Source organism: Pelobates fuscus, chromosome 1 (genome assembly GCF_036172605.1).
Source record: "Pelobates fuscus isolate aPelFus1 chromosome 1, aPelFus1.pri, whole genome shotgun sequence".
Classification (NCBI taxonomy): Eukaryota; Metazoa; Chordata; class Amphibia; order Anura; family Pelobatidae; genus Pelobates; species Pelobates fuscus.
In genome coordinates, this window is record NC_086317.1 from 92825674 (window position 1) to 92850290 (window position 24617).

At 40.7% G+C, this 24617-nt stretch overlaps 1 protein-coding gene across 1 annotated transcript in view; it reads left to right on the forward strand.

Moving 5' to 3' along the window:
- The first annotated feature begins 1499 nt into the window (after positions 1-1499).
- The window catches only part of LOC134589382 (transient receptor potential cation channel subfamily V member 1-like), a 66696-nt gene continuing 43578 nt past the window's right edge, over positions 1500-24617 (forward strand). The window contains exons 1-6 of the mRNA XM_063444335.1: positions 1500-1584; positions 4630-4924; positions 12455-12588; positions 16529-16681; positions 22320-22460; positions 24317-24615. Of these exons, the coding sequence (XP_063300405.1) occupies positions 4701-4924; positions 12455-12588; positions 16529-16681; positions 22320-22460; positions 24317-24615 (951 nt within the window). The 5' untranslated portion in view covers positions 1500-1584; positions 4630-4700. The remainder of the gene's footprint in view (positions 1585-4629; positions 4925-12454; positions 12589-16528; positions 16682-22319; positions 22461-24316; positions 24616-24617) is intronic.

Consider the following 24617-nt stretch of genomic DNA (forward strand, 5'->3'; position numbering starts at 1 on the left):
CCCTGGGAGATTTGGCCCTTCAGGTGCAACATTTGGGCATATTGGATTTGCATGGTGCTGCTGCTGGCCCTTTAAAAACCAACCGTGGACATATTATGACTTTTAGGAACAATGTCCCTTTAAGACTGTGTAGCAGATTGCATTCAGGCTGTCTTCAATATTATGTATGCTATTATGTGTTCGGTAAATTGTAAATGTGTAGGTTCTATGTGATAAATGTAACAGTATGTATTTTTATGTCTTTTATTGTCCTTTGTCTGCCATGTGGCTAATGGAGTTTTGCCTCTGTCCTTGGAGATAATTGGATTACTTCCCAATTATCTCCAGGGTAGAGACTCTGTGGAACTTGTTTTGGGCAGAAAAGCCATGCTTCATTTGGTCACAAAGGACTTTCCCTTAACTTTTGAACCACTGGTCTGATTCGTGCCATTTTGTAATATGTTGTTACCCTGAATGGATTGATTGTGAATATGTAATGGAGATTGGATGTATATGTAATATGTAATGGAGATTGGATGTATGGTTTTAGAGTTATGAAAGTTGGGTAAAAAGTATGTTTTAACTGTATGTGTAATTGGGTTACCTCCCAGGATAAGGGGAGGGAATCTGTGGGTTGTAACTGAGATGTTATTAGTTGTTTTATACCTCCCTGTGGGCGGTCCTGTATTGGCAAAGATTGTAATAAAAAACAGACTGGGTGTGCCAGCACCTCAGATCATCTTGTACCTTCATGAAGTTTCGGCTCATGTTTGGGGGATTGGAGAACTACACTCTGGGGATTGCTATAATCACTATACTCCACAGGGTATAATCGCTGAGCTCTGCTAATAGCTTGTTCCTGTTCCTGCTCTCTGGAATTTGGAGAGGTCCACCTACTGGAAGCTGGACCCTGGTCTTGGGTCCAGAGTGGGTGGAGTCGGCGAGACCCCAACCAAGCTGTGGCGGTTCGTGGGGTCTGCAGTGGTTATGGTGTCAGGCAGAGTGCTTGGAGACCTCGGAAAGCACTAGGAGCATCCATCAGCGGAGGGTACCCGGTCGGGGTGCCAGCGGTTCCGTTACAGAGGGTAAATATGAAAGTAGAAATAAACAGTAATAAGTAAAAGAATAAAATTAAAATATACATAGTAAAGAATAAAACCAAAAATGGAAATGATACCCAGTAAGCAAAAAAAAAGAATAATAAAGGGCATTTACTACGGGGGTAAAATAATGAAAGGGAAACATACACAGTAAGGAGTAAAACAGTGAAATAAGAGCCCTTAATACTTGCTATGTTGTGCAGGTCTGGTATATGAGATAGATACAGAGAGGATAGATTAGAATATGAATGGATGGATAAATGGATAGATAGATATCAGAGATAAAAATAAAACAAGACTGAAATGATTAAGCAACAGTGAGACGAAGGAAGGAAGGAAGTACAGCTAGTTTCATTTTGATTGCTAAAAAGCTAACAACATAAGAAGCAGAACTCACAGCAGCATTCTAGGTGACCAAAAAGTTGCATTAAGGATTTACAATGCATCTACAGCAAGAGTGATCTGACACAGAATGCAGAGTTGAGTTCAGGGTTGATTGGACTTGGTGAGTGTGCAAACCTTGAAGTTTAGGCTCATGTCTTGTTAAATGTGCATTGATTTTCTTAATTTGCAGTGTTTGATAAATTGTTCAGCTATATCTAATTTAAATGCCAATGAATGCATATTATCATCAATAATATGAATAATTTATTCTTTATTCATAATCAACCATTATGTGCATTATGTCCACTGTTCTGTAGACAATTGGGCTGGCAGAGCAACATGGGATATGTGGTCCACACCAGGTGGAGTGCCAATGGTTAAGCATCACTGCTTTCTTGTAACCAGAGGATTAGTGATTGATCAATGTAGATCGACGTGCCCTTATCTCGATGTTTGCTACAATGTTCAAAGGCAAATAATATATTTATTAGATAATGGTGCTGTTAGCGCAGCTAGACATATATATCCTTTTTTAAAATCAATTTTACAGGGTTATTCACTAAAGTGCAAGTGGCCTCAAACCAAATGAGGCAAAACTATTTGGTTGCATACTAGACCATTCAGACTGGGATATAGAGATTATTCATTGTATTAATTAATGTACAGATTTTGCAATTAGTCAGAATTGTGTCTAGATTTTAGCCAGACCAATTGTTGCCAGACATCTGAACCAAATGTTAAATGTCGGAACTATTTGCCAGTTGCCAGCTGCTTGCAGACAGTGGATAGAATGTTAAAAAAACAAAACAAAGCCATATCCGTCCCTTACCTATTTAATAACCACCACCTGCTGCTCATGGAAGGGATATGGGGACATTTTATAGCCCTGTCTGCTGTACAGGGGTGGAAGCCTGGGTAGACAATGGCAAGTCCCACCACCATTATTAACATTTTTAGCCAAACTCTCCATGACTAGATGGGTTTGTATTGAATCCATATTACATTTTCCTTTTTTTTTTTTTTTTTTTTTTTTACTTTTAACTATGGTGGCTGGCAAACAAGCACTGGCCAGCTGCCACATAAATAAGCCTTGACACCCCAGTAGGCAAACAGTACTAATTATTATCACTTGATTGCAAAAAATCAAGTGAACAATTATTTGCAAATAGGCATCTCACAAGACACATTCAGTATTGATTTTGTTTAAAACTGGTGCTATATCAATTTTGTGGCTCTTTTATTTACGTATATATATACGTATGTGTGTGTGTGTGGTCTGTTTTTAAATACATTTAAAAAAGTCAGGGATAGATAACTTACTGCAAAAAAAACCAAAAACTTTTTTCTTCAATTACAATCCTCACATTTCCTATAAATGCCTTTACAAATTGACCAATGAGGATGAACGTTGCCTTGAAACAGTAGTTGGAGGGCAAAATGTAATTGTCAAAATACTTATGGCAATATTTGAGCAATAGTTATTTGACTCTAATGTATTATAAAACCCCATGAACTAAGGAAAATATAATATACAAACCAAAATATGATACATTTACATTCATTATTATTATTATTATTTTGAAATATTTTCTTCATATGATCAACAAGATTTACAAGACTTAAACATTGTAGAATCAGTATGTCTGATTAGAGAATATGGCAATCTTCCATCTCGCCCCCCCCCCTCCCATGTGTGTGAGTGTATGTATTGTTTTCCTGTGGTTTGCGTTGTTTCTCACCGTCCCTGTGATTATGTTTATAGTGTTGCTTGATCTTTGTGCTTAATGTTCCTGTTTCGCTCAATACCCTTGTCTAGTTTCACTTCTGAATACATATATGTTGTACAGATAGAATCATCGATCTTCATTCATTATCATATTTGGATACATTTGTAGAAAATGATATGCAAATGAGGTGTAAAGTTTTAGGCATATTATAAACCCACAATTGTCACTGCTGTCAATATTATTAGCACATGTTTATTTGTTTTCTTTTTTGTTAACATGCTGTAAGTTTGTAAGGAACAAACAAAACCAATATATATATATATATATTTTTTTTTTGTAAGGAACTCTTAATAATAGAGTTTTACACCTGTTACTAAACTATTCACATGCTGTGCTTGGTGCAGAGGTAGAAAACAGGTTTGTTAAGAAACACAAACCATAGATAATAAACAAAATATAACTCAAAAAGATAACAGTGCAACCTAGTTGCTGTTAAGCAGTCATATGGTATATCAAAAGACACTTTGCAGAAATAAATAGTACAAAGAAATCGTATTGATAAAAAGGCCAGACCTAAATTAAGATATCCAGGAAGGCCAAATGCAAGAAAAAAGGGTTAAAAGGCAGACCTGGACTCATCCAGTCCAAATGCTTCCGCAGACAAGAAGATAAAGCCTATCAAGACATTGGTGCCTAACTGTTATGAAAGCATTTTCTGTAAGTCAACCGTGAAAGCTGAAGCCAGACACTGTGCCCATATCGTAAAGTACATCTGAATACTTTCCTGTGAAGAGTTATTATAAGATGTTCAAATTAAATAACTGTTTTTCTTTCAAAGGTGAACATAGACTTGAAACATTTTATTTATATGCCCATGCTTTGCTTGCTTTTTTGTTAAAGGATTCAAATACGTATTCCTAACGCTATAGTGCCCTAGTCACCGTTTGGGAGACTGGGCCGCCGCTGCAAGGGTTAAAAAGGGTATTTTGTGTTCATGTTCTCCTTGGTGAAGCTCCGCATTTTTGGCTAAGATCGTCAAGATCCCACTGGAAAGCATTGAGAGCCTAGTGTGCATGCATGGCAGAATGGAAATGTTTTCAGCTGCAGGGTCAAATGGGGGCACATGGCACCCACACCACTTCACTGAGATAAGTGCATATAGTGCTCCTTTAAATACATGAAGTGGTAACTTCTGCCACAATTATGTATGCTAATCAATGTTTGCAAAAAAATGAGTTTGAACCCAACATTTAAAGAGTTTTTTTTTGTTTTCTGCTCAGTTGTAATAACCACATACAAGGTATTAATTCAAATATGTGTTAGTATAAATATAGTCTCTGAATCTACACCTATCTTTCAGGTAATATACAAATGTCACTCTTGTGTGTCAAGCTTGTTTCCTTTCTCTTATACAAACACATATTCTGTTTATGATCTAGTTACCAGCAGATGTGGACAATTGCAGGACCTGCTAGTTTTCCAATTCACTGAATCTCTTTCGGCAACAAACATGTCCCATTCAGATTCAGAGGATTCCTCAAAAAATGAATTCCATCTTGAAGTCCACAGCAAGGATACACTTGCTGCATTAAGCAAGGGAGACAAGAACAAAGATGGAAAAGAAGATCAAAAGTCCACCATGGATTCAGCCATCGAGAAAGAAAGTGACAATTTTTCCATCAAATGTGGAATTAAGCTGGATTTCATTTATCAAGTTCAGAGCAGTGGGAACAAGTAAGAATATGTACCTTATTTCAGATACAAATGTATTTTCAATAAGAGGTAATAGCACTGTTTTCTGGTATTACTGGTAACCCGATAACAACACCAAAGAAAGCAAACAAAGGAAATTCGAAAGTAGCGTTGAAAAAAAAAATGCTTGAGTAATTAGAGGTGAGCATGCTAATGGTAGAACTAATATAGAGAGGGACCTAGTGCAACATTTTCTTATGCCTCTCTCTAGTGCAAGGGTGGCTAATAGGTAGATCCTAAACTACTGTACAATGAACACACCCACAATGCTTTGACAGTTGGGGATCTACCATTTACCCACCCTTGCAGGGTTGTTTTTGTGAGCAGTGTTTGTGCATTTGAATGTAAGTATGTTTTTGTGTGGAGTATGTGTGTGAATGTTGGAGTGTGTATGTACTGTTGCAATTTGAATGCAGTGGTGTGTGAGTTGTATGTAATGTTGCCATTCGAAAGCAGGTGTGCATTTGTGTGTAGTGTTGGTGTTTGGAAGCAGAGGGTTGTTTGTTTGTAGTGTAGGAATTTGAATAGCATTTGATTATGTGTTCAAATGATTTAATACGCTTGGTTAAACTTTAAAAAATAAAAATTTCAAAATATCAAAAAGTATATAATATATACAAATATTACAAAATTAAAATATTTTCATATTAAATTATTTGAAAAGTTTATATGAAAATATGAAGATATTTGAAAAGCTTATCAAACAATATTAAATTGAGGCTTAAACAGGTTGCGTAATTTAGTTGATCATTTACCACCTACCGCTCCTTTTTGAATAAACACTATTATGTGTTCCTCCAATATTTATTTTACACTGAAATGTTTGTGTTTTGTAACATTTATCATTGTTACAGTACAATTTTCAGAAACTGCAGCATACCAGCATACCTTACGCATTGCATTTTACTACCTATGGCAGGGATAGGCAACCTTCGGCACTCAAAGCATCATGGGAGGTGTAGTCCAAAACATCTAAAGTGCCGAAGGTTGCCAATGCCTGACCTACGGTATGCTAGTATGCTGCGGATCTATAATAACGCTTTATAGGGAAGGAATTTGTTAGTGAAGTGAATTGGAAGTGAATTGGTCATTTGAAGAACTATTTACCTTCTATCAGTACTATTAGCCAGCAGGCAAATAGTTCAAAAACTTTAGATGGCACAAGGTTAAATAAATATGTGGCGGATTGCTAGCCAGTCATCATGTTACAAAAGTAAATAAATGAATAATCTATCTTCAGCCATGGAGGGGAAGAAAACATTTGCAGTATCAAAGAAAATGTTCCACTCTTTGCAATATGATTAAGAGTGCTCTGATTGGAATATTTCCCCACACTTTATGAATAGAGTGGGATAGGCTATATTATTCTATGTGTTGGGATGATGACAGTCTGGGGGGATGGTGACAGTGTAGGTGGTGGTGACAGTGTGTGTGGGGTGATAATGCAGGAGGGTGACAGTGTGTGTGTGAGAGAGACAATGTGTGGGGATGTGACAGTGTGTGGAGATTGTGACAGTGTGGTTGGTGATAGTGTGTGGGGATTGTGACAGGGTGTTGGATGGAAAAAGTGTGGGGGGTGGTGAGAGTGTGTGTGGTGACAGTGTGTGGTTACAGTGTGTGGGGATGGTGACAGTTTGTGTGGATGGAGACAGGGTGTGGGGATGGTAACAGTGTGGAGGTGATTGTGTGTTGGGTTGGTGACAGTGTGGAGGAGAGGTGACAGTGTGGGAGGTGGTGACAGTGTGGTTGGATGTTGACAGTGTGGGAGGTGGTGACAGTGTGGGAGGTGGTGACAGTGTGGGGAATGGTGACAGTATGCAAGGATGGTGACAGTGAGTGTGTGAGGATGACAGTGTGGAGGTGACAGTTTGAGAGATGGTGACATTGTGGGAGGTGGTGACAGTGTTGTGGAATAGTGACATTGTGGGTGGTGGCAGTGTAGGGGTGGTGACAGTGTAGGAGGTGGTGACAGCGTAGGAGGTGGTGACAGTGTGGGAGGTGGTGACAGTGTGGGAGGTGGTGGCAGTGTAGGGGTGGTGACAGTGTAGGGGTGGTGACAGTGTAGGAGGTGGTGACAGTGTGGGGGGATGTTGGCAGTGTAGGAGGTGGTGACAGTGTGGGGGGATGGTGACAGTGTGGGAGGTGGTGACAGAGTGGGAGGTGGTGACAGTGTAGGAGGTGGTGACAGTGTGTGGGGATGGTGACAGTGTGGGTTGGATGGTGACAGGAGGGGGGTTGTAGTGTGTGGGGAGGCTGTTGTTTAGTTACAAGCCTCCTCACACTGTATTCCCTGATGGTCCAGTGGTCTCCTCCTCCCTGGTGGTCCGGTGGGCTAGCTATCCAGTCTACAGATGCACTGGGTACAGTGCTGCAGACAATGTGTTGGAGATCTCACGAGCTCAGGCACCAGATGTGTCAGAGTGTCGCTGTGGTAACCCGTGGCAATGTTCTGATTGGCCGGAGATCGCATGGTCTCTACTACATGGTCTGCAGCTCTTCACATGAAGGAGCTGCAGACTGGAGGCTGCAGCAGACTGCGTGGAGGGGCCTCTAACCCGGTGGTGACATACAAATGCAAGGACCGGGGACCTAACGCATCAGTCTGCCATTTTAATAGCCGGTAAGGCGAACCTGTTACGTTTTAGAAACAGGTTTGCGTGAACTGGTGTGAACCGGCGCAATCCCACCACTTACTAGGTCCCCCCATTTATTATTAATATTAGGGCTCCTACCCGTGCTAGAGCCCCCACCCATCACAAAATGGTGGGTGTCTGGGGGAACATTAGGTCCTCTCCCATAAACATTGAAAGCAGCTGCCATGCAGCATTGGTCACCCAGTCACTATTTGTTTTTATACATTTAGTAGATATAACATACAAAGTTAAAACCACTACTCGCAAATACACAACAAACCTACTCAAAAGTGTTCCCTCTTGAACACCAAAACACAGTGAAACATACAGATAAGTAGGAATGTAAAGAAACAAGTGACACCTTCCCAGGTGTAAAATAAAAGGATAATACAACCTTGCTCAAAGAGTGGAGGTTGTGGTCTGTGATATCTGATAAAAACACAGACCGAACAATATATACTGAGAAAAGCCTCTCAAAGTTTTGAGGAAAACTCACAAGAGGTAGATTAATATCAGGCACATCATCCACCTTAGCATATCTCCACCCTAGTGGACCTGGTGATAACAAGTGGATGTGAGTCCCTGTGGCAGAACCAGCCACTTACTTGTAATACAGACTTAGGAGGTTCGACAATTTGGAGTTCCCGAACAGATTACAGCTGTATTGTTCGTATGTCGAACCATCTACCGAACAGTGGAACCACCCAGGAGAGTTGTGTGCCTCCAATTGACGATGTTCTAAATGGTCAGATGGGTGGCCGTCATTCGTATGACCGAACACGTGGCGGCGTCCATCTTTGTTCATGAACAGACAGCGAACACTGCTGAACTAACATCCCTTCGTATGTTCGTTCCCCTTAACTTATACAGAGCGGCATTCACATGAAAGAAACTATTGAACACAAGGCGCACCACCCCCCCGTTACACAAACAGTTCCATTTGTTATTTTACTGGTGAATACTCCCAAAAGAAGACTGGTTAAAGCATAAAACCATCTGGAACTATTTGGGGGCTTCACCTCGTGGTTGACCAGACTAAACTTCACTTGAATGGCATTCCTATTTTACCGAACGGATCTGAGTGATATTTTGACAGAGTGGACACTCAGATCCCTGGGCCCTGATGAAGTCCACAGGACGAATTGCGTATGATACAGACATTGGGGACTCACATCCACTTGTTATCACCAGGTCCACTAGGGTGGAGATATGCTTTTTTGACCTTTTATCTTGTAAGTGCATTTGTAATAAACCTTTCATGTTTTTATTTCCATCTGCACTATCTTTGGTCCTTTTTTGCTTTTAAGTGTAAGAAGACTTCCATATTCTGAAGACTCCAGACTCCGTATCTGACTTAGGATGATATTAATCTACCTCTTGTGAGTTTTCCTCATAACGTTGCATGTATTTTTTTCTCAGTATATATCGATCAAACTATGTTCAGTCTGGTTTTATCAGGTATCACAGACCACGACCTGCAGATTGACAATGCATATTGCTTCCTAATTTGTTGTCTATAACAATTCCCAAATCCTTCTTGTGTGTTGTTATTCCTAATTCACTACCATTTAGAGTGCAAGTTGCTTGTGCACTTTTGACTCCAAAGTGCATAACTTTGCATTTCTCTACATTTAATTTCATCTCCCATTTTAGTGCCCAATCCCCCAATTTATCTAAATCCCTCTGCAGCAAAGCAATATCCTGCTCACATTTTATTACTTTACAATGTTTTGTGTCATCTGTAAACCCTAAAACACGGCTTTTAATGCCTTTCTATATAATTTATAAATATGTTAAATAGAAGCGGTCCCAAAACAGAACCCTGAGGGACACGGCTTACCATTTTTGTCCAGCTTGAAAATTTACCATTAATGACAACTCGTTGTACTCTATCCTTAAGCCAATGTTCTACCCAAGAACAAGAATATTCATCTAGACCAATTTCTTTTAGTTTGAAGACTAACCTATTGTAAGGAACCGTATCAAATGCTTTGGCAAAAATCTTAACTTTTTAAAGGGGAAAAAATCTCTGTTCGTCACTAGGTGATAGACCAATAGAAAACTGGAGGTGTGGTTACCTTCCAGATAGCAATTTAAGTATTTGGAGGGCAGTCTCGTCCCACTAAACATTCCTATCCAGGAAAGAGTTAACTTTTCCTGGTGGCAATTCTGACATTATTTGGCTTATCTATATGGCTGCCATAATTTTAAGTTTCTTGTCAGTTCAAAGAGTTTGCCTCAGTCTTTCTTCAGACTTTCTGTCGACCATTCCTGCTGTAATTTCTAAAATTTACAGTTTAAACTTAATTTCAACTTTTACTTTACAATGAGACCTTATACAATTTAGAAAGTAAAATTAATTACTAATCTTCTCTGTCACTAATGTCTGGGTTTAGAATTATTTCTATTCCATTAACATCTAGGCAGAGCATCCATCCCCCTGTCTCATTTCTTATCACTTGGTTTGTTTATACAAAGCATTCCTTAGCTCAGGTTATGTGGTTAGTGTTTGGTTACAGAAAGGATAGAAATCTGTGTCTTTGTTAGCTTGAAATCCAAAATGGAGTCTTGCTCTGTTCAAAGTGACTCAGGCAATATACACTTTAATTTCTATCATAGCACAAAATGTCTGCCGATATAAATATCCTGACAACACTTACCTACCTCACCTCTCTAATCACCCAATGACAGTCACCGCCTGAAGACAGTGATTATTGTACAAAGTTATCTCCCACGTATGAAACGCAACCTCACCATAAACAAAGTGAAAGTGTGGGTGTATGCTGGGATCTTACTAATCCCAGTGTGCACCAGCTGCCTGCCCTTAAAAAGAAAAATAAAGGACACTCAAATTAGTCTCTGCTCTGGGTGAAAAACATGTCTAATTTTGCCGATATAGGGGGGCGGGGCCGGACCGCCGAGCTGGCTGGTCGCATGCAAGACCAGCTCCTGCAACCTAAAATGAAACCATACACTGACCTTAAGATTATCACCTCGAAACAGACCGGCAACGGCGGCCCCCACCGGGCGGAGTATCCTGGACCCAGGGTGAGGCTGGCCTGATAGGCTTCAGTCCCCTGGGAGAGAAAGCCGATCTGACTCCATTGCGGCCTACCCCGGAGGCAGGCGGGGCGGACGGCCGCCGCCCTGCAGCACACCGTCCAGCACTCAGAGTCAGACCCATGGGGACACCGGCCCCGTACCCCCCCCCCATGGACCGGGGGGGTGATCCCGGTCTACACATCCTCGAGACCTGATCGTTACAACCGATCAGCAAGGAGCCCAGCATGAGACCGCATGGGACGCAAAATGGCCGCCGCGCCTAACACACACACCGGAGAAACAGGGGGCATGACAGGCACGAATGGCGAAACCTGCAATCCAGCCACAGACACCAAGTTGGCAGAGGCCAAGCGGTAAGGAGTCCTGGTCAGTGCCCTCTTGGGCGGCTCACCCACAACGGCAGCGCGTAATGGGCACAGGTCCAGGCCGTAATCCCACACCTGCTAGCACCCCTGCAACCTAGCATGCCGCCTGCCCCAGACTTCACCAACCCGCCGGACCCATGTGGCTGCCACATAAATCAAGGACATTGTCCTGAGCTTACCAGCTCTAAGCGCTGCAGAATATGTTGGCGCTACCCTACCTCACCACTCGAACGGAATACGGACCTCGGAGCACAAGTTCAGCACAGTCCACAATGCGACAGGGCTGCTGCCCAGCGAACTACACCGGCACAGAGCCCATCCACAACCAACGAGGGAAGATACCCTGCAGTGCTCTGGGCCCAGCAGCCTATCCTCCAGAGCTGGTGTGGGCTGACCGAGGTGGACTGACCCAGAGACAATCTGCGGCCCTGCAGGCCCTACAACAGAGACACTGCAAAATCCCACTGCACAGTATGTCTCACAGTATGGCCCTGGCACAACGCCACCTGGGGAAACAACAACATACCAGCAGCTGGGGTGGGCTAGGTGACTCCCGAGACTACTGAGTTAATTATCCTATTTATGCCGACCTACTTACTGCTAGACAACCTAATACAGTTGATTTTACCGGGCCTCATTGTTTTTGGTTCTGCCTAATGTATCCCCTAGCGTACCTCTATGATACCTCCTTTAACGTGACATATACCGTAGTGCCAACATGATCTTCTTTGTTTTCACAATCCCTATGTCTACTATTTACCAAGCCTGAATACAACTGTTTAACCATAAGATCTTTTGTTTGTATGCTAGTTAAGTTAATGCCATCTTTTTCATGCACATAGATATCTCATGGCAAGCATAATATACTACCAGTGTGAGCCTGATCAGTTACCAATATGATGTTTAGCTGCCCACTCTGACCATGTTAATGTCTGCCTACCCAATATGCCTTGATAACACGGTCTCACCAGATAATCTCTCTCCTGATGCCCATGACAAATTGTAACGTGCCCCCTGTACCTAACCGAGTTTAAGCTACCGTATTATTATTTTCATTTCAAGGAGCGCTACGTTAACATTTTGTCACTCATCACTATTTTATACCTAACGGGACTTTTCGCAACTAAATGGTTAACGCTTGTTTAAACATTAATATAAAAATGTGCCTGTTCCTCAAATGTCACTTCCAGTTTTGGATGTATAGTATTGAAACTTGTTTACGATGCTGTGATATGTACAACGCTTATATGTAATTTTCTTAAATGCACAACCAAAATAAAGAATTAAAAATAAAAAAAAATAAAAATAATAATTTTGCCGATATACATTTAGAAGTTACTATATATTGTTTAGCAAGTAGACTTTTGCTTCAAAGTCCTCAGTTCAAAATGTTGCTATACCAAGTATTTGTGATGAGAACTAATATCTATGTGGGATTTCTTTTTATCTAGCACTCAAGATATCAATGTTTACACAAGAGACAGAATCTTTGATGCTGTGGCAAATGAGGATGTAGAAGACTTGGCTGGACTGCAGGAGTATCTTCGACAAACAATGGCTAAACTCACTGACACAGTATATACAGGTAGGTGAACAGAGCATAGCATTGCTAATGGAGCTACAGCTCAAGGCTCATGCTTGCTAAAAAAAACTTTTAACTTAACACATTACTTTGTGGACTGTTCAGCAACTCTTGCTGCTTCTATCCCTCTAAGACTCTTACATCCTCCTGTCATTATGTGGTCATTTTCTGCTGCACTCACTAAACACACATCATTCTCCATACCAGGCTGCATGTCAGGAGCAAGCTTCTGCCTGGTAGTAAGATGGGAAGCTGAGTGGTAGACAACATGTCCTGAGGAGAGTGGATTTGGAGTTTGTAATTAGCGAGAGAGAGGAATTGAGAGCTGTGGATCTTGTAAGATGGACAGGGTTGACAGGTGAAAGAGAGAGATTAACATAGGACACGCACAAACTTAAAATGCATTCTGCAAGTGTCTGTTCAGCACCACCTCCACTAGAAACAAGACACGTACAAGACATGTCGGTGAACAGAATGATTTAACTGCCTTATTTTGTTTCAGAAGTGTATGAACATTCTATCATTCAGGTCAATGTTGTCTACCATCCAGTCCGCAGACTGGTTGCAGTTTTTCCATAGATTGAATTCTGGATGGAACTTTTTGCCATGGTTATCGTGTTTTTAGTGCAGTGTGAGAGTGCAGCTTGACCTCTGCCTACCAATTCCCTGGATTTACCACCAGAGGTGTAGATCTGCAGGGTAGTTTCTGGGCGGGTGCACCGCAGCTACCAGATGTCCTGTTGCTGGGTATGAGTCCAAAACAGTACTGACCCTGCTGTAGCATCCTATGGCCTCTTTGCCTGGAGTAAGTTGGTCGTCTCAGCCAACTGCTAGAGCTACAAGCTGACCGAGGAGGTTTAACACCCTGGGCCATCTGTGCTCTGTTGAAGAAGAGAGGTAATACTTGATGGTTTTGTGGAGGTGTGCTGGTTGCTCTCTCTTATAGTTTCCTCCAGAATGTGGCACATACGAAATAAAAAACAGGTAATAGGCCACAATAACTTGCCAAGTTCCCAAGGGATTGCTGCATGGTGCTGAGCTGCCATCTTAGGTCAGGTTAAGCAGAGAGGGAGAAGAATGGGTCAGGTTAAGCAGAAGGGGAGAAGAATGGGGCAAGCTGAGACTGTGTACATTTGAGAACAGGAGATCAGCTGCTTTGCTCACCCCATTAGGCGTAAAAGGTAAGCCTAAGGTATCGAACCAAGAAAAATCTAGTTTTAGACATAAATCCAAGAGAAGCTCAGGAGCTCTGGTTGCATCTGGCTTGCTTGGCTGCTTGGCCCCACCCTCCTGTTTTAGCAAATATTTGCAAAGCTCTGAAATTAACTTTACAGAATATTTGGTTTATGAGGGACTGACAGGGAAGTATTAATATAGTTGGGCGGGTACTTGCAAGGAAGTGTATATATGTTTGTGATACGTGTAAAATCTGTCAGGGGCATTGCTTAGGTCAAAATATACCCAGGGCCTAATCTAATCTCAGAAAAAACTTGTGATCCCTCCCTTAACTTAACAATGCATACATAAAGACACACACTCAAGCATAAATACATAAAGACACATACTCACAGTTACATACTAAAGAAGCACATAGAGAGTTAAATACAGAAACACACAGAGTAACATGCCAAGGCACTCACATTTACAAATGCATACCTACAACCATAGATGTACAAAAACAACCACACATACATAAATACACACAGGCACACATATACTTACATACACAGGAACAAAGATACACACAGGCACACACAAGTATATACAGGTGCACTCCAGACCACACAGAAATGCACTGATATACACAAACACATTCACAAACAGACATGAAATAATACGCAGACACATAAATACACATAAGCACACAAACATACACATACAGAAAACACACATACACAGACAGACACATACAGAAAACACACATACACAGACACATGTATGCACAGACAGACACTGACAGACATATACACAAACACACACTCACTATAAAATAAAATTACTGAGCAGCAGCGACCAGTTAAATATTTAATTATGAACCTCACTCTGTGACTTAGGTCGCAGACTTGCTAGTTTTACACTGCTCTCCCTGTCCTGCTGGTCTCCTGCGTCAGTCTCAGCTCAGACAGCACAGTGGTAACGCACAGTAATAGAGGTCTGGGAATATGATTCTATATACGCTGTGTCTCTATTTAAACTGTGCTGCCCAAATGAGGGCCACATTCCCCTTAATCATAGGATCACACAATCACACAGGAAGCTTTTATTTGTTCAAACCTAACTACTTCAACCTCCAGCGTTTATGGTTTGAGCAACCCCAGTCTGCTACAATTCATATGAGTAGTTTTCTTTTTATTATTATGCACTATTTTCCACAGTCGGCACTATTTTATATATATTCATGTTGAGGATGCTATAACCACTGAAATCCTAAAGTGGAGATCATACCACTGATCACCTTCTACTAGGAGCCAGTGAAGGCTCCAGAGAATGTGAATGGACTAGTCACATATTTTTATATTTCCTGTGTACAATATACTACACTATATTGCCTTCTTTATTTCTAATTTTATATACCCCATATTACAGAAAGTACCTACACATTGGAGTCTCACCTCTAAATACCTCAAAGCAGGGGTTATATTTTTCAAGCATTCATACCAGAGATAGATTTTATCTCTGTAAGCGCATTCTCCTCACCCCCCTTACCTCATACTAGCAAGACATACTACACTATTGTATGTCTCCATTTCTCTTTTTTACATACCCATTGGACTGTGAAGGCGCAACCATCTCTCCCTCAATGTTCCTTTTGTCAGGCAGATACGAGAAACTTCTGGCATGGTTGTGTTGCTGCCTACACTCTCCTCCAAGACACTCCTCAGCACTGAACCATTTTGTACTGTTTATAACAATGATTGCCAGTGAGCTAAAATGAGGGTGCCCAGACCCAGTTGCAGGATAAAGAAGTGTGGATTTTTACATTAACAGGGTTATCCACTAAAGTGAGAATTCAAAGTGAATTTGAAGTGAATTTTAAATTTATGGCCAAAGTAGCTAAAATGAAAGCACAGCGCAATTAGATATTTTTTCCAGTTCAGAAAACTGTGACCTTTAATTTTAAATTCACTTTGAATTCTCACTTTAGTGAAAAACACTGTAAATGTTATTGTTTATTAGAGGTAACTTTTGGAATTTTAAATTTAAATAACCTCAATGAAAGGTTGATTAGAAACAACATATTTTAAAATGAAAATCCTATCAGAAATGTATTATTCAATATACAATATTATTTTGAGCATTGTTATGCATCATTAAACTCACTTTTACAACAATGGAATCGAACTTTGAAGAAAAGGAAGTAATAATGCATATGTTTTAAAGAAACACTATAGGGTCATGAACTCAAACATGTTTGCAAAAACCCACTATTTAGGTGGCTTGCCAATCCCCCTTAAAAGGAATTAAAACTCACCTTATTTACAGCGTCTTGTGGGTCCGCCGGCACTGGTCCCGCCCCCTTGGTGACATAATCAGAATTGAATTGGCTAAAATCAGCGAGGGGCAGGGCCAAACACCATTTTGCCAATCAGCACCTCCTCATAGATATGCATTGAATCGATGCATCTCTATGAGGAAAATTCAGCGTCCCCATGCAGAGCGTGGCGACGCTGAATGGCACTGCTGCCTACTGTGCATCACTGAACCAGGAAGCACTTCCAGGGGCCATCTGAGGAGTGGCAACTTGGAGGTGTCCCTAGAGGAAATGCATGAAAAGGACTACATATAATCCTTATACTCACCAGAACAACTACATTAACCTGTAGATGTTCTGGTGACGATAGTGTCCCTTTAAGTCTGCATACTTCTGAGGTTACTCTATAGACAATATTTCATGCCAAGATACACTACATTGTAATTATACTATTTTGTTATTACATTTCAGATCCTGCCACAGGGAAGACGTGCCTACTAAAGGCCATGTGGAACTTGAAGAATGGAATGAATGACACAATCCCGGTCTTGCTGGAAGCTGCTAAACAAACTGCTAATCTGAAAGATTTGGTAAACGCTCCATACACAAATGCGTACTATCACGGTAAGGGAACAAAATCTTCTCCAGGTGCTGAACTAGCAAAATATAGCTTGTGACAGAATTACTTAGGAAGTATGCACATTCTTTTTGTTCAGACTTCTGTCCACAATTTCATCCCTTCTTAAATATTAATAAACTCTTGAACTGTCAAATTGTCTCCATTCAATAATTCACACAAAATACAGTGAAAGAGCCACATTGTAAAACTATCTTGTTGGAGTCGGAGAGTTTGTCTACTTCTTCATTTAGTGCCAGGAAACTAAACAGCTCATAGCAATGAGTTAAAACATTTATATAATTTGGGTTTTCTTTAAAGAGCTATGTTTTGAGGAAGCAATACATGGTTCAATGTGCTAGCAAACCAATGTTGAAAGACTTATTGACATAATCCAAAAATACAATAAAATGTGATTTAAAAAAGTGTTGTGCTCAAGGTGTAAAAGGAAAGCATGAAAACAGAAATGGTTCGGCCCAAATTGGAAAGAATTTAGGGGGAATTTACTGACTTTATTAAAACTGAGCCACAATTTGCTTGATAGTGGGCAAAGCTATTGCTAGATCCCAACTCTTTTGCCTGTTGCCTATTCCCTTTTTTAAAAAAAAACAACTTTTATAGATTTTATAGATTTTGCATAAATAGCGCAAACAGTGTACAGTGCAAAATGTAAGTAATGCAACATTACATTCAATTAAAATAACATGAGTTTGTCTAAGTTTGCGTCGTTTCCTTCATGCAGAGATCACAATACTTTTAATTTATTAGACGAATGTTAATCCCGTAGTTGAATCGTGAGTGTAATAGGACGGTTGGTCAGATAAACTAAGGTGTCAGTCGTTTTTGTAGAATAAATGAGCAGGATAACCGTTAACCGTATCTTGCTCCTAAATGATGTGGACCGCGTAGACTACTCGTAGACTATTCTGGGAAATTTGTTCGAACTGATCTTTGTTTAGTAAATAATGTATTCTATTTAGTGTGCACTTGTTAAAATGAAATTGTGAAACAGTTTATGAATAGGAAGACATAAGGAAAATTTAACAAGGGGAAAAGAGGGACAAAGGTTCTCTGTTCTTATGTCAATTCCAGACTCGTGAAAAATAGTAGATTTTGATCCCTTCATGACAAGATGTTAAGTAAATCCCATCATATAGTAATAGCCCGGTGGCATTAAGGGGTTAACATATTCTGTGTGAATCTGAAGATGGATGGGATCCAGACATAATGTCCTAGAAGTGGAATTTGAGTACATCAAGGTGTATGTTACTATTGAAAAATGCATGTGCAGGAAATGTCCGAGATGAGGTGATAGCCAAGTATGAGAGAATAATACAGACAACTGAGTGGAAAGGAAAGTAAAACCTTTAAAAAAAAATAAAAAAATAAAATGTAAGGGTAAATGAACAGCAAACACACTTTTGATTATTTTTGTAATTCTTATCATATACCTCATGAATTTGTAAGGAGTTGTGAATTGCATGTGAGGCATGCTCCAACTGTATATGCAAATAAAGTTTCCTTTCTATGCATATGTAATTAAGTGATCACTCCAGGCCAATTCAACTTTAATTCATTTTTTGTAATTCTTTATTTTGGATGTGCAGGTGGTTACATATTATTAACGAGCGCCACAACAGCGCATTTTAGGATTACATCAGATATGCAGTGGCAGACAGAATGCACATTTTTATATAATGTAGCGGATATCACGCTGAACCAAAACAGTTACGCTATCAGTAAGAACAAAGGAAATAGGAAGAAAACTTTTGTTAGCATGAGGTAACATAAGGTGTTGAGTAGAATGTGGCAGTGAGTACAAGTCGGAAAGCGTGGCTGTAATTATGCTAGGCCTGCCGTCTGGTATTTGGTTCGTGGTCCTCTACAATGGGACCTGTCAGTCGCTAGGTCAGGGTTGGTCAGTGAAGGTAGTGAGCGTGTTATTGGCGGTTCTATGCGACCTGCTTAGGTGTTTAAATACACCGCTAGGTACAGAGGTTGGGAGGCGAGGGACTATGCTAGACACGGTACCTGTACAAGAAACATCTTGGTTGTTGCCTAGTGAGACATTCCCCTTAGTTTGCTGTGGTCCCCTATCGTGTTATTAGTTATCGTTGCATCTTCCTATGTGAGGTGATAGCTATACTGGCATGGTACGACTTTTTAGCAGGGCGTTCTGCCATCGGTTCGGTGTGCTGGTCTCCGCTCGAGAAGGGGCAGGTATGTTAGCTCAAGGCATGGGCCATAGGTACCAGTGATTAGAGGAATGGTTGGACGGTATACAATGTGTGACCGGATGTACTAAGTTCCTATAGTTAATGACGTGGTAGAAAACTGTCAGCAACGTTACGTCCGTCCTATAGCATGGGGCAATATTAATCTATGCTGTCTAAGGTATAGGGCAGTCTGCCATGTAATTATAGCAGGGCGCCCAAGTTGTGATAGGGCATGTGGGTATAGTGTGCATGCAATCTACTAAATACGAGCTAGGCAAGAGTGGCAGACCGGGTTCACTGCTGGTTTAGCCGCTTCTACGCTGCCGTGTGCATAAAGCTAATCTTTAGACGTTCAAGACTATGTCATGGAGTGTTCGGGTCGTCGGGCTGCCAATACAATTAGATAGATATGAGAAAAAACATATAAGATAAATTCTGGCCCTCTTCACCAAGCAACACAATGGGTCTTAGCTACTCCCGTCTATACACTTGTTGGTGGGTAAAGGCATTTGCAGTTAAACACATTTAGTTATGCTGTCTAGAAAGGGTCAACCTAAGTACAAAAAAAACAAATAATAAAATGATCTGAGAGGGTCGGTAGTACATACAGTTCGTATATGTCTCAGTGAGGTCTGAGTCTGTAGTGAGAGAAAGTAAAGTCTCTCGTCGGGATCTGAGGTGTCTGGAGACAGGTGAAAAAAAAACCGGTGAAAGCATTGTGGCCAACTCCATAGTGAGGTGGTATGGCTCAACAGGAGCTCAGTGGGGGTATCTTCAGGGAGGAGTGATAAACTAAGGATAACATGAGAATCTCCGGCCTTGTGTCGGTTTCAGGGATCAAGACTGGCAACATATCCGGTCTCCGTTCACGTAGTGACTGCTACATATGGGTCAGGTGTCTGTCCTTGGGGTAGGAATGGGACTATTCTCGTCGGGTCCCAGGAGTGGTGTGGTGAGTCAGTGCCTTGTTGGGCTGCCTGGTTGAGGGAGTCTGGGGGTAGGCCCAAGGCCTGCAATAGTTGCACCGAGTCTGCTGGGTCTAGCCTGTGGGATTCCGTTCCTCGCCGTACAACGAGCATGTGGGAAGGCCGCCAGCTGTATTGTAAGTCATGCTGTCGGAGTAGTGCGGTGATCGGCTGGAAGGAGAGTCGCCATGCCAGGGTCTCGATCGAGAGGTCAGTGAAAAAGTTTAGCGTTGTGTTATTGAATTGAAGGGGTGTCTTACCCCTAAGGGCTGTGAGGATTGTCGTTTTGTCCCGGGTGTTGCAAAAGACAATAATTAAGTCTCTGGTGGCCGTGGTCGGCGCTTTAGGTGGCTTGGGAATCCTGAAGACGCGCTCAGGGCTAACGGTGATGGTGTTCGAGGGCGCCAATATATTAGTAAGCAATTGCTCAACCATTCGCGGGAGCTCCGCATCGGGTATGGCCTCAGAGACCCCACGCACCTTCAGATTGGTTCTCCGTCTGGCATCCTCGTATTCCGCAAGGCGGAGTTCTTGTCTCCGCTGTCTTGTTTGCAGGTCGTTTACAGCCCGCTGAAGTTCCCCTATATCTTTGGTGTTGCTAGTGGATGTCTTCTCAAGGGCGCCCATGCGGGTCGTCAGGCCCTTCAGGTCTCCTCGCACCGCTGTGATGTCCTTTTGCAGTGTCGTTTGGAGGTCGTTTAGCAGTTGTTTTAAGACCGCTGTAGTTACCGGAGCGGAGTCCAGGTTAGGTTTGTTCTGTTGTGGGGGTTGTCCCATGGCAGGTGTTGTCAGATACTCCTCTCCAGATTCTTCCTCAGAGAAGTCTGAGCAGCCTCCGTGGAGCGCCGCCATGTTAGATCCGCTTGGGCCTCGCGCCTGCCTCCACATGTCTCCGATTGTAAGCCCTGAGGACGGTTTGTCCGCGATTGTTTTTCTATTTTTTCGTCCCATATCGTTGGGGGCTCTCAGGGGGGGCCCTGGCCTTCTATTGGAGGTCCGTTTAGAGGGTATATTCTCCCGATTATTATCTTTGAGCCCGGAGCTCTCTTTTGGTGCGACCGCTCGCTCTTGCAGCTAGGCTCTGCCCAACTTTAATGTATTTAAGAGGATTTTACCTCAGTATTATTTATAGTATTATTTTTGCATGCTTAATTCTTGATAGTTACATAGCAATCTTGGATGAAAAAAAGACCACAATCCATCATGTTATACATTGAAACCCATTAAAGTTTACATTTTTGGACATTTCCACTTAGGGGTGTACTCACTTTTGTTGCCAACAACGGTATAGACATTAATGGCTGTTGAGTTATTTTGAGGGGACAGCAAATTTAGACTGTTATACAGGCTGTACACTTACTACTAAAAATGTGAGGGGTTTACTCACTTTTGTGAGATACTGTGTGTATATATATATATATATATATATATATATATATATAGCTGCACATATACTTACATATGTTTCTCATATTTTGGCACATTTCCACAGCACTGCCCATGTTGCACCAAGATTTCTGCCAGAAATTCTAAATTAAAAGTCAGTCCTTCTCATAGCAATGACACTATTTTTAGCTATTTAATTTTCTTAGGGTAAACATATGATTTTGGAATAGTGATGCTTTGATTTCAAATAAATTTTATGTTATCAATACAAAAATCAATGACCGCTTTGTCAAGTCTTCAGATTTACACATGATCTCTTTCAATGTCGTTTCATGATCAAGAAATAGAACCAGTCACCAGCAGTAATTAAGGGGGCCATTAGACGTGAACATCACAAGCAAAAAGCCATGCGATGGAGTTTGTTGAATCCAGTATTCACGTTGCCAAAGATATGAATATATTTACCTAATGTCAATCTAATAGATTTTTTTTCACTATGTCTCAATAAGTTGCGACTTGGGATATATGCACAGAGAAGCCGAAGGTTTAATTGAATGAAACATTATTTTTTTAGAAAAGCCAGACAGCAAATAACGTTATTGTTTTTGGGTGATGCAAATTTGGCTCACAGTGCATTGTCTGATCGATGAGTGCATGGACAGTATCTGCTGTTACATCAGATTTGAAAAGGGAGCTATTCCCTAAACAGTGATGTATGGCAAATTAGTGAATAATTAAAAGGTAACTGCTCAATGAAGGGTGAAATGCCAAATTAAAAAGTGTCTCTCCTACTCGATTATTTTCCTAGATTTTCTGGAGCAGGAAATTTGGTATGTAAATAACCATAAACTCACAACCCAGACAGAGGCATGCATTTTACTTAAACTGGAAGTGGGATAGGCTTATTTTTGTCGATCAAATGAATATTCCAATACCTCAATATATTAGTGTTATGTTTGCTTAGCACTAAACTTCTCCTTGATCCATTGCTGTTTATTATCTCAGTGCATCAAATGTTTTTTGAGTTGCTTCCATCAAGCAAGCCTTTATTATATTCATTTTTATTTATTTTACTACAGGACAGACCGCACTTCACATTGCCATAGAAAAAAGAAACTTCCAATTAGTTGAACTTCTAATAAAAGCACAAGCGAATGTACATGCCAAGGCAGATGGAGAGTTTTTTCAAAAGAAAAAGAAGGGAGTTGGTTTTTATTTTGGTGAGTATCTTGATGAAAATAAATCAATCACCATGCCTAAATCTGAATCTGTCTATGGAGCGCAGGAGCGTACTTACAATACTAACATTATTATAATCCATGTTTTTTTTTTTACATATATGTTACGCATACATTGAATTCATCCTGTATTATGTGACATTATTCATGCCATGTGGTATACCACGACTGCAGCCAGTGTGCCCCTGTATTAATAGCTATCTGGTGTCAGCAAACTTGTGACGGGATAAACATTAACGTAGACCAGAGAAATGTGTATATATACTATACTGGGTTGTATAACTTGTACGATGGAGGGAGTAGAGAAATGCTTACTGAGTTTAGCTCAAAAACTGGATCAGGGATCACCAATTCATATAAGCATATAAACATTAGAACAAACTAAATCCACCAGAAAAACTAGTGGAAACACCAGTAGCTTGTACTTAGGTTAGGGAGGAATTACAGTAAATAGCAATAAAATATGACAATAAAAATAATCAATTAATTTGAAAATCAAAGTTATAAGTTAATTAGAACAAAGATCTCAATGGTAAAAAAGAGGATAAAATAAATAAAGACAGAATTGAATAAATGAACAGTAAAAAAATACAAATAGAAAAGATAAGAAATGTTAACAGAGATTTAAAAATAAAAAAGGGGGGGAGGGGAGGTGGCGCGGTGTATCTGTAATCAAATAGTGCAATAAGTCCAATATATAACGGTCCTGGACAGGCCCGATCCTGTTCTCAGTGAGGGAACAGTAAGGAGCCTAGGGTCACAGACGCCTTGATGCAGAATTTGTTTGGTGCCCCAAATCTGTATGTTAGTGCATGCATCTGTGTAACTGTAACCCCACCACACACTTTGTTAACCTCCCTTTACCCTGCATGTCCTTTTCCTTGCTATATCTAATATTAGATACCGGTGCATTTCCCACGTATATTGCAATATATCGTCTCCCATATTCTAATGTGCACCTTGATATTCCATGACACCTTGATATTCGGGACCCTCATTTTGAATCGTACATTGCTTGAAATTAAAAAAAATAAATAAAATGTATTTCCAAAATAAAAAAAAGGGTGGGTAAATGGAAAAGAGACACACAAAAAGGCTGGCGGGAGAAATAGACATACAAAAGGAGCTGTGAGTAAGAGACACACAAAAGGTGCTGTGTGGACAAAGAGAAACACAGAGGGGCTGAGGGGAGAAAGAGACACACAAAGGGACTGGGGGGGAGAAAGAGACACACAAAGGGGCTGGTGGAGAAAAAGCACACAAAGAAGCTGGGGGAAGTAAGATACACACAAAGGGAGGAGAAAGAGATGCACAAGGGGGTTTAAGATACACAACTCGTTTCCCTCTGGGAGAAAATAAACAAAAAAGGGCCTAAGGAATTGATGACGTGAGAGACAGAGATCTGCACCACCATCTTTCCTTTAGGAAAATATTTTGGATTTTCACATTATCCACTAGTTCTCCCCTTGTAGAATGGGATCTCTCTTTCTCTCTCTTATTAATTGGTTTATACAGTGTTCTTGTGTATCTGTTAATATTTAAAAAAATAAAATAAAAAGAGTAAAACAGCACCTGCCATGTTTGTTACACTATTGTGTATACTTTACACTATTTGATATGCATGTTTTATGCATCTTTCGGCAAAGTGTTTAGGATGAACTATCTTATGATGTAATAAACTAGTATTAGGGATCATAAATGTATTTGGTGAAGATACCAATATGAGGTTATAAATATACATGGCAAGATACTTATATGATTATGATAAGATGGTAAACTGTAAGATTAACAATAACAGCATAAAGCTACAATAGTCCTTTACCTACTCTTTTCTGCAGGAGAGCTCCCTCTGTCTCTAGCAGCGTGTACGAATCAGCCCGATATTGTAAATTTCCTTCTAAATAACCCATACCGGAAAGCTGACCTCGCTGCCAGAGATAGCCATGGAAACACTGTATTACATGCTCTGGTTTTGGTGGCAGATAACACAAAAGAGAATACAGAAACAGTAACTAAAATGTATGATGATATTTTGAAGAAATCAGTGAAAATGAATCCACAACTCAGACTGGAAGAAATTCCCAACAAGGAGGGATTAACTCCTTTAAAACTGGCAGCAAAGACTGGCAAAATTGAGGT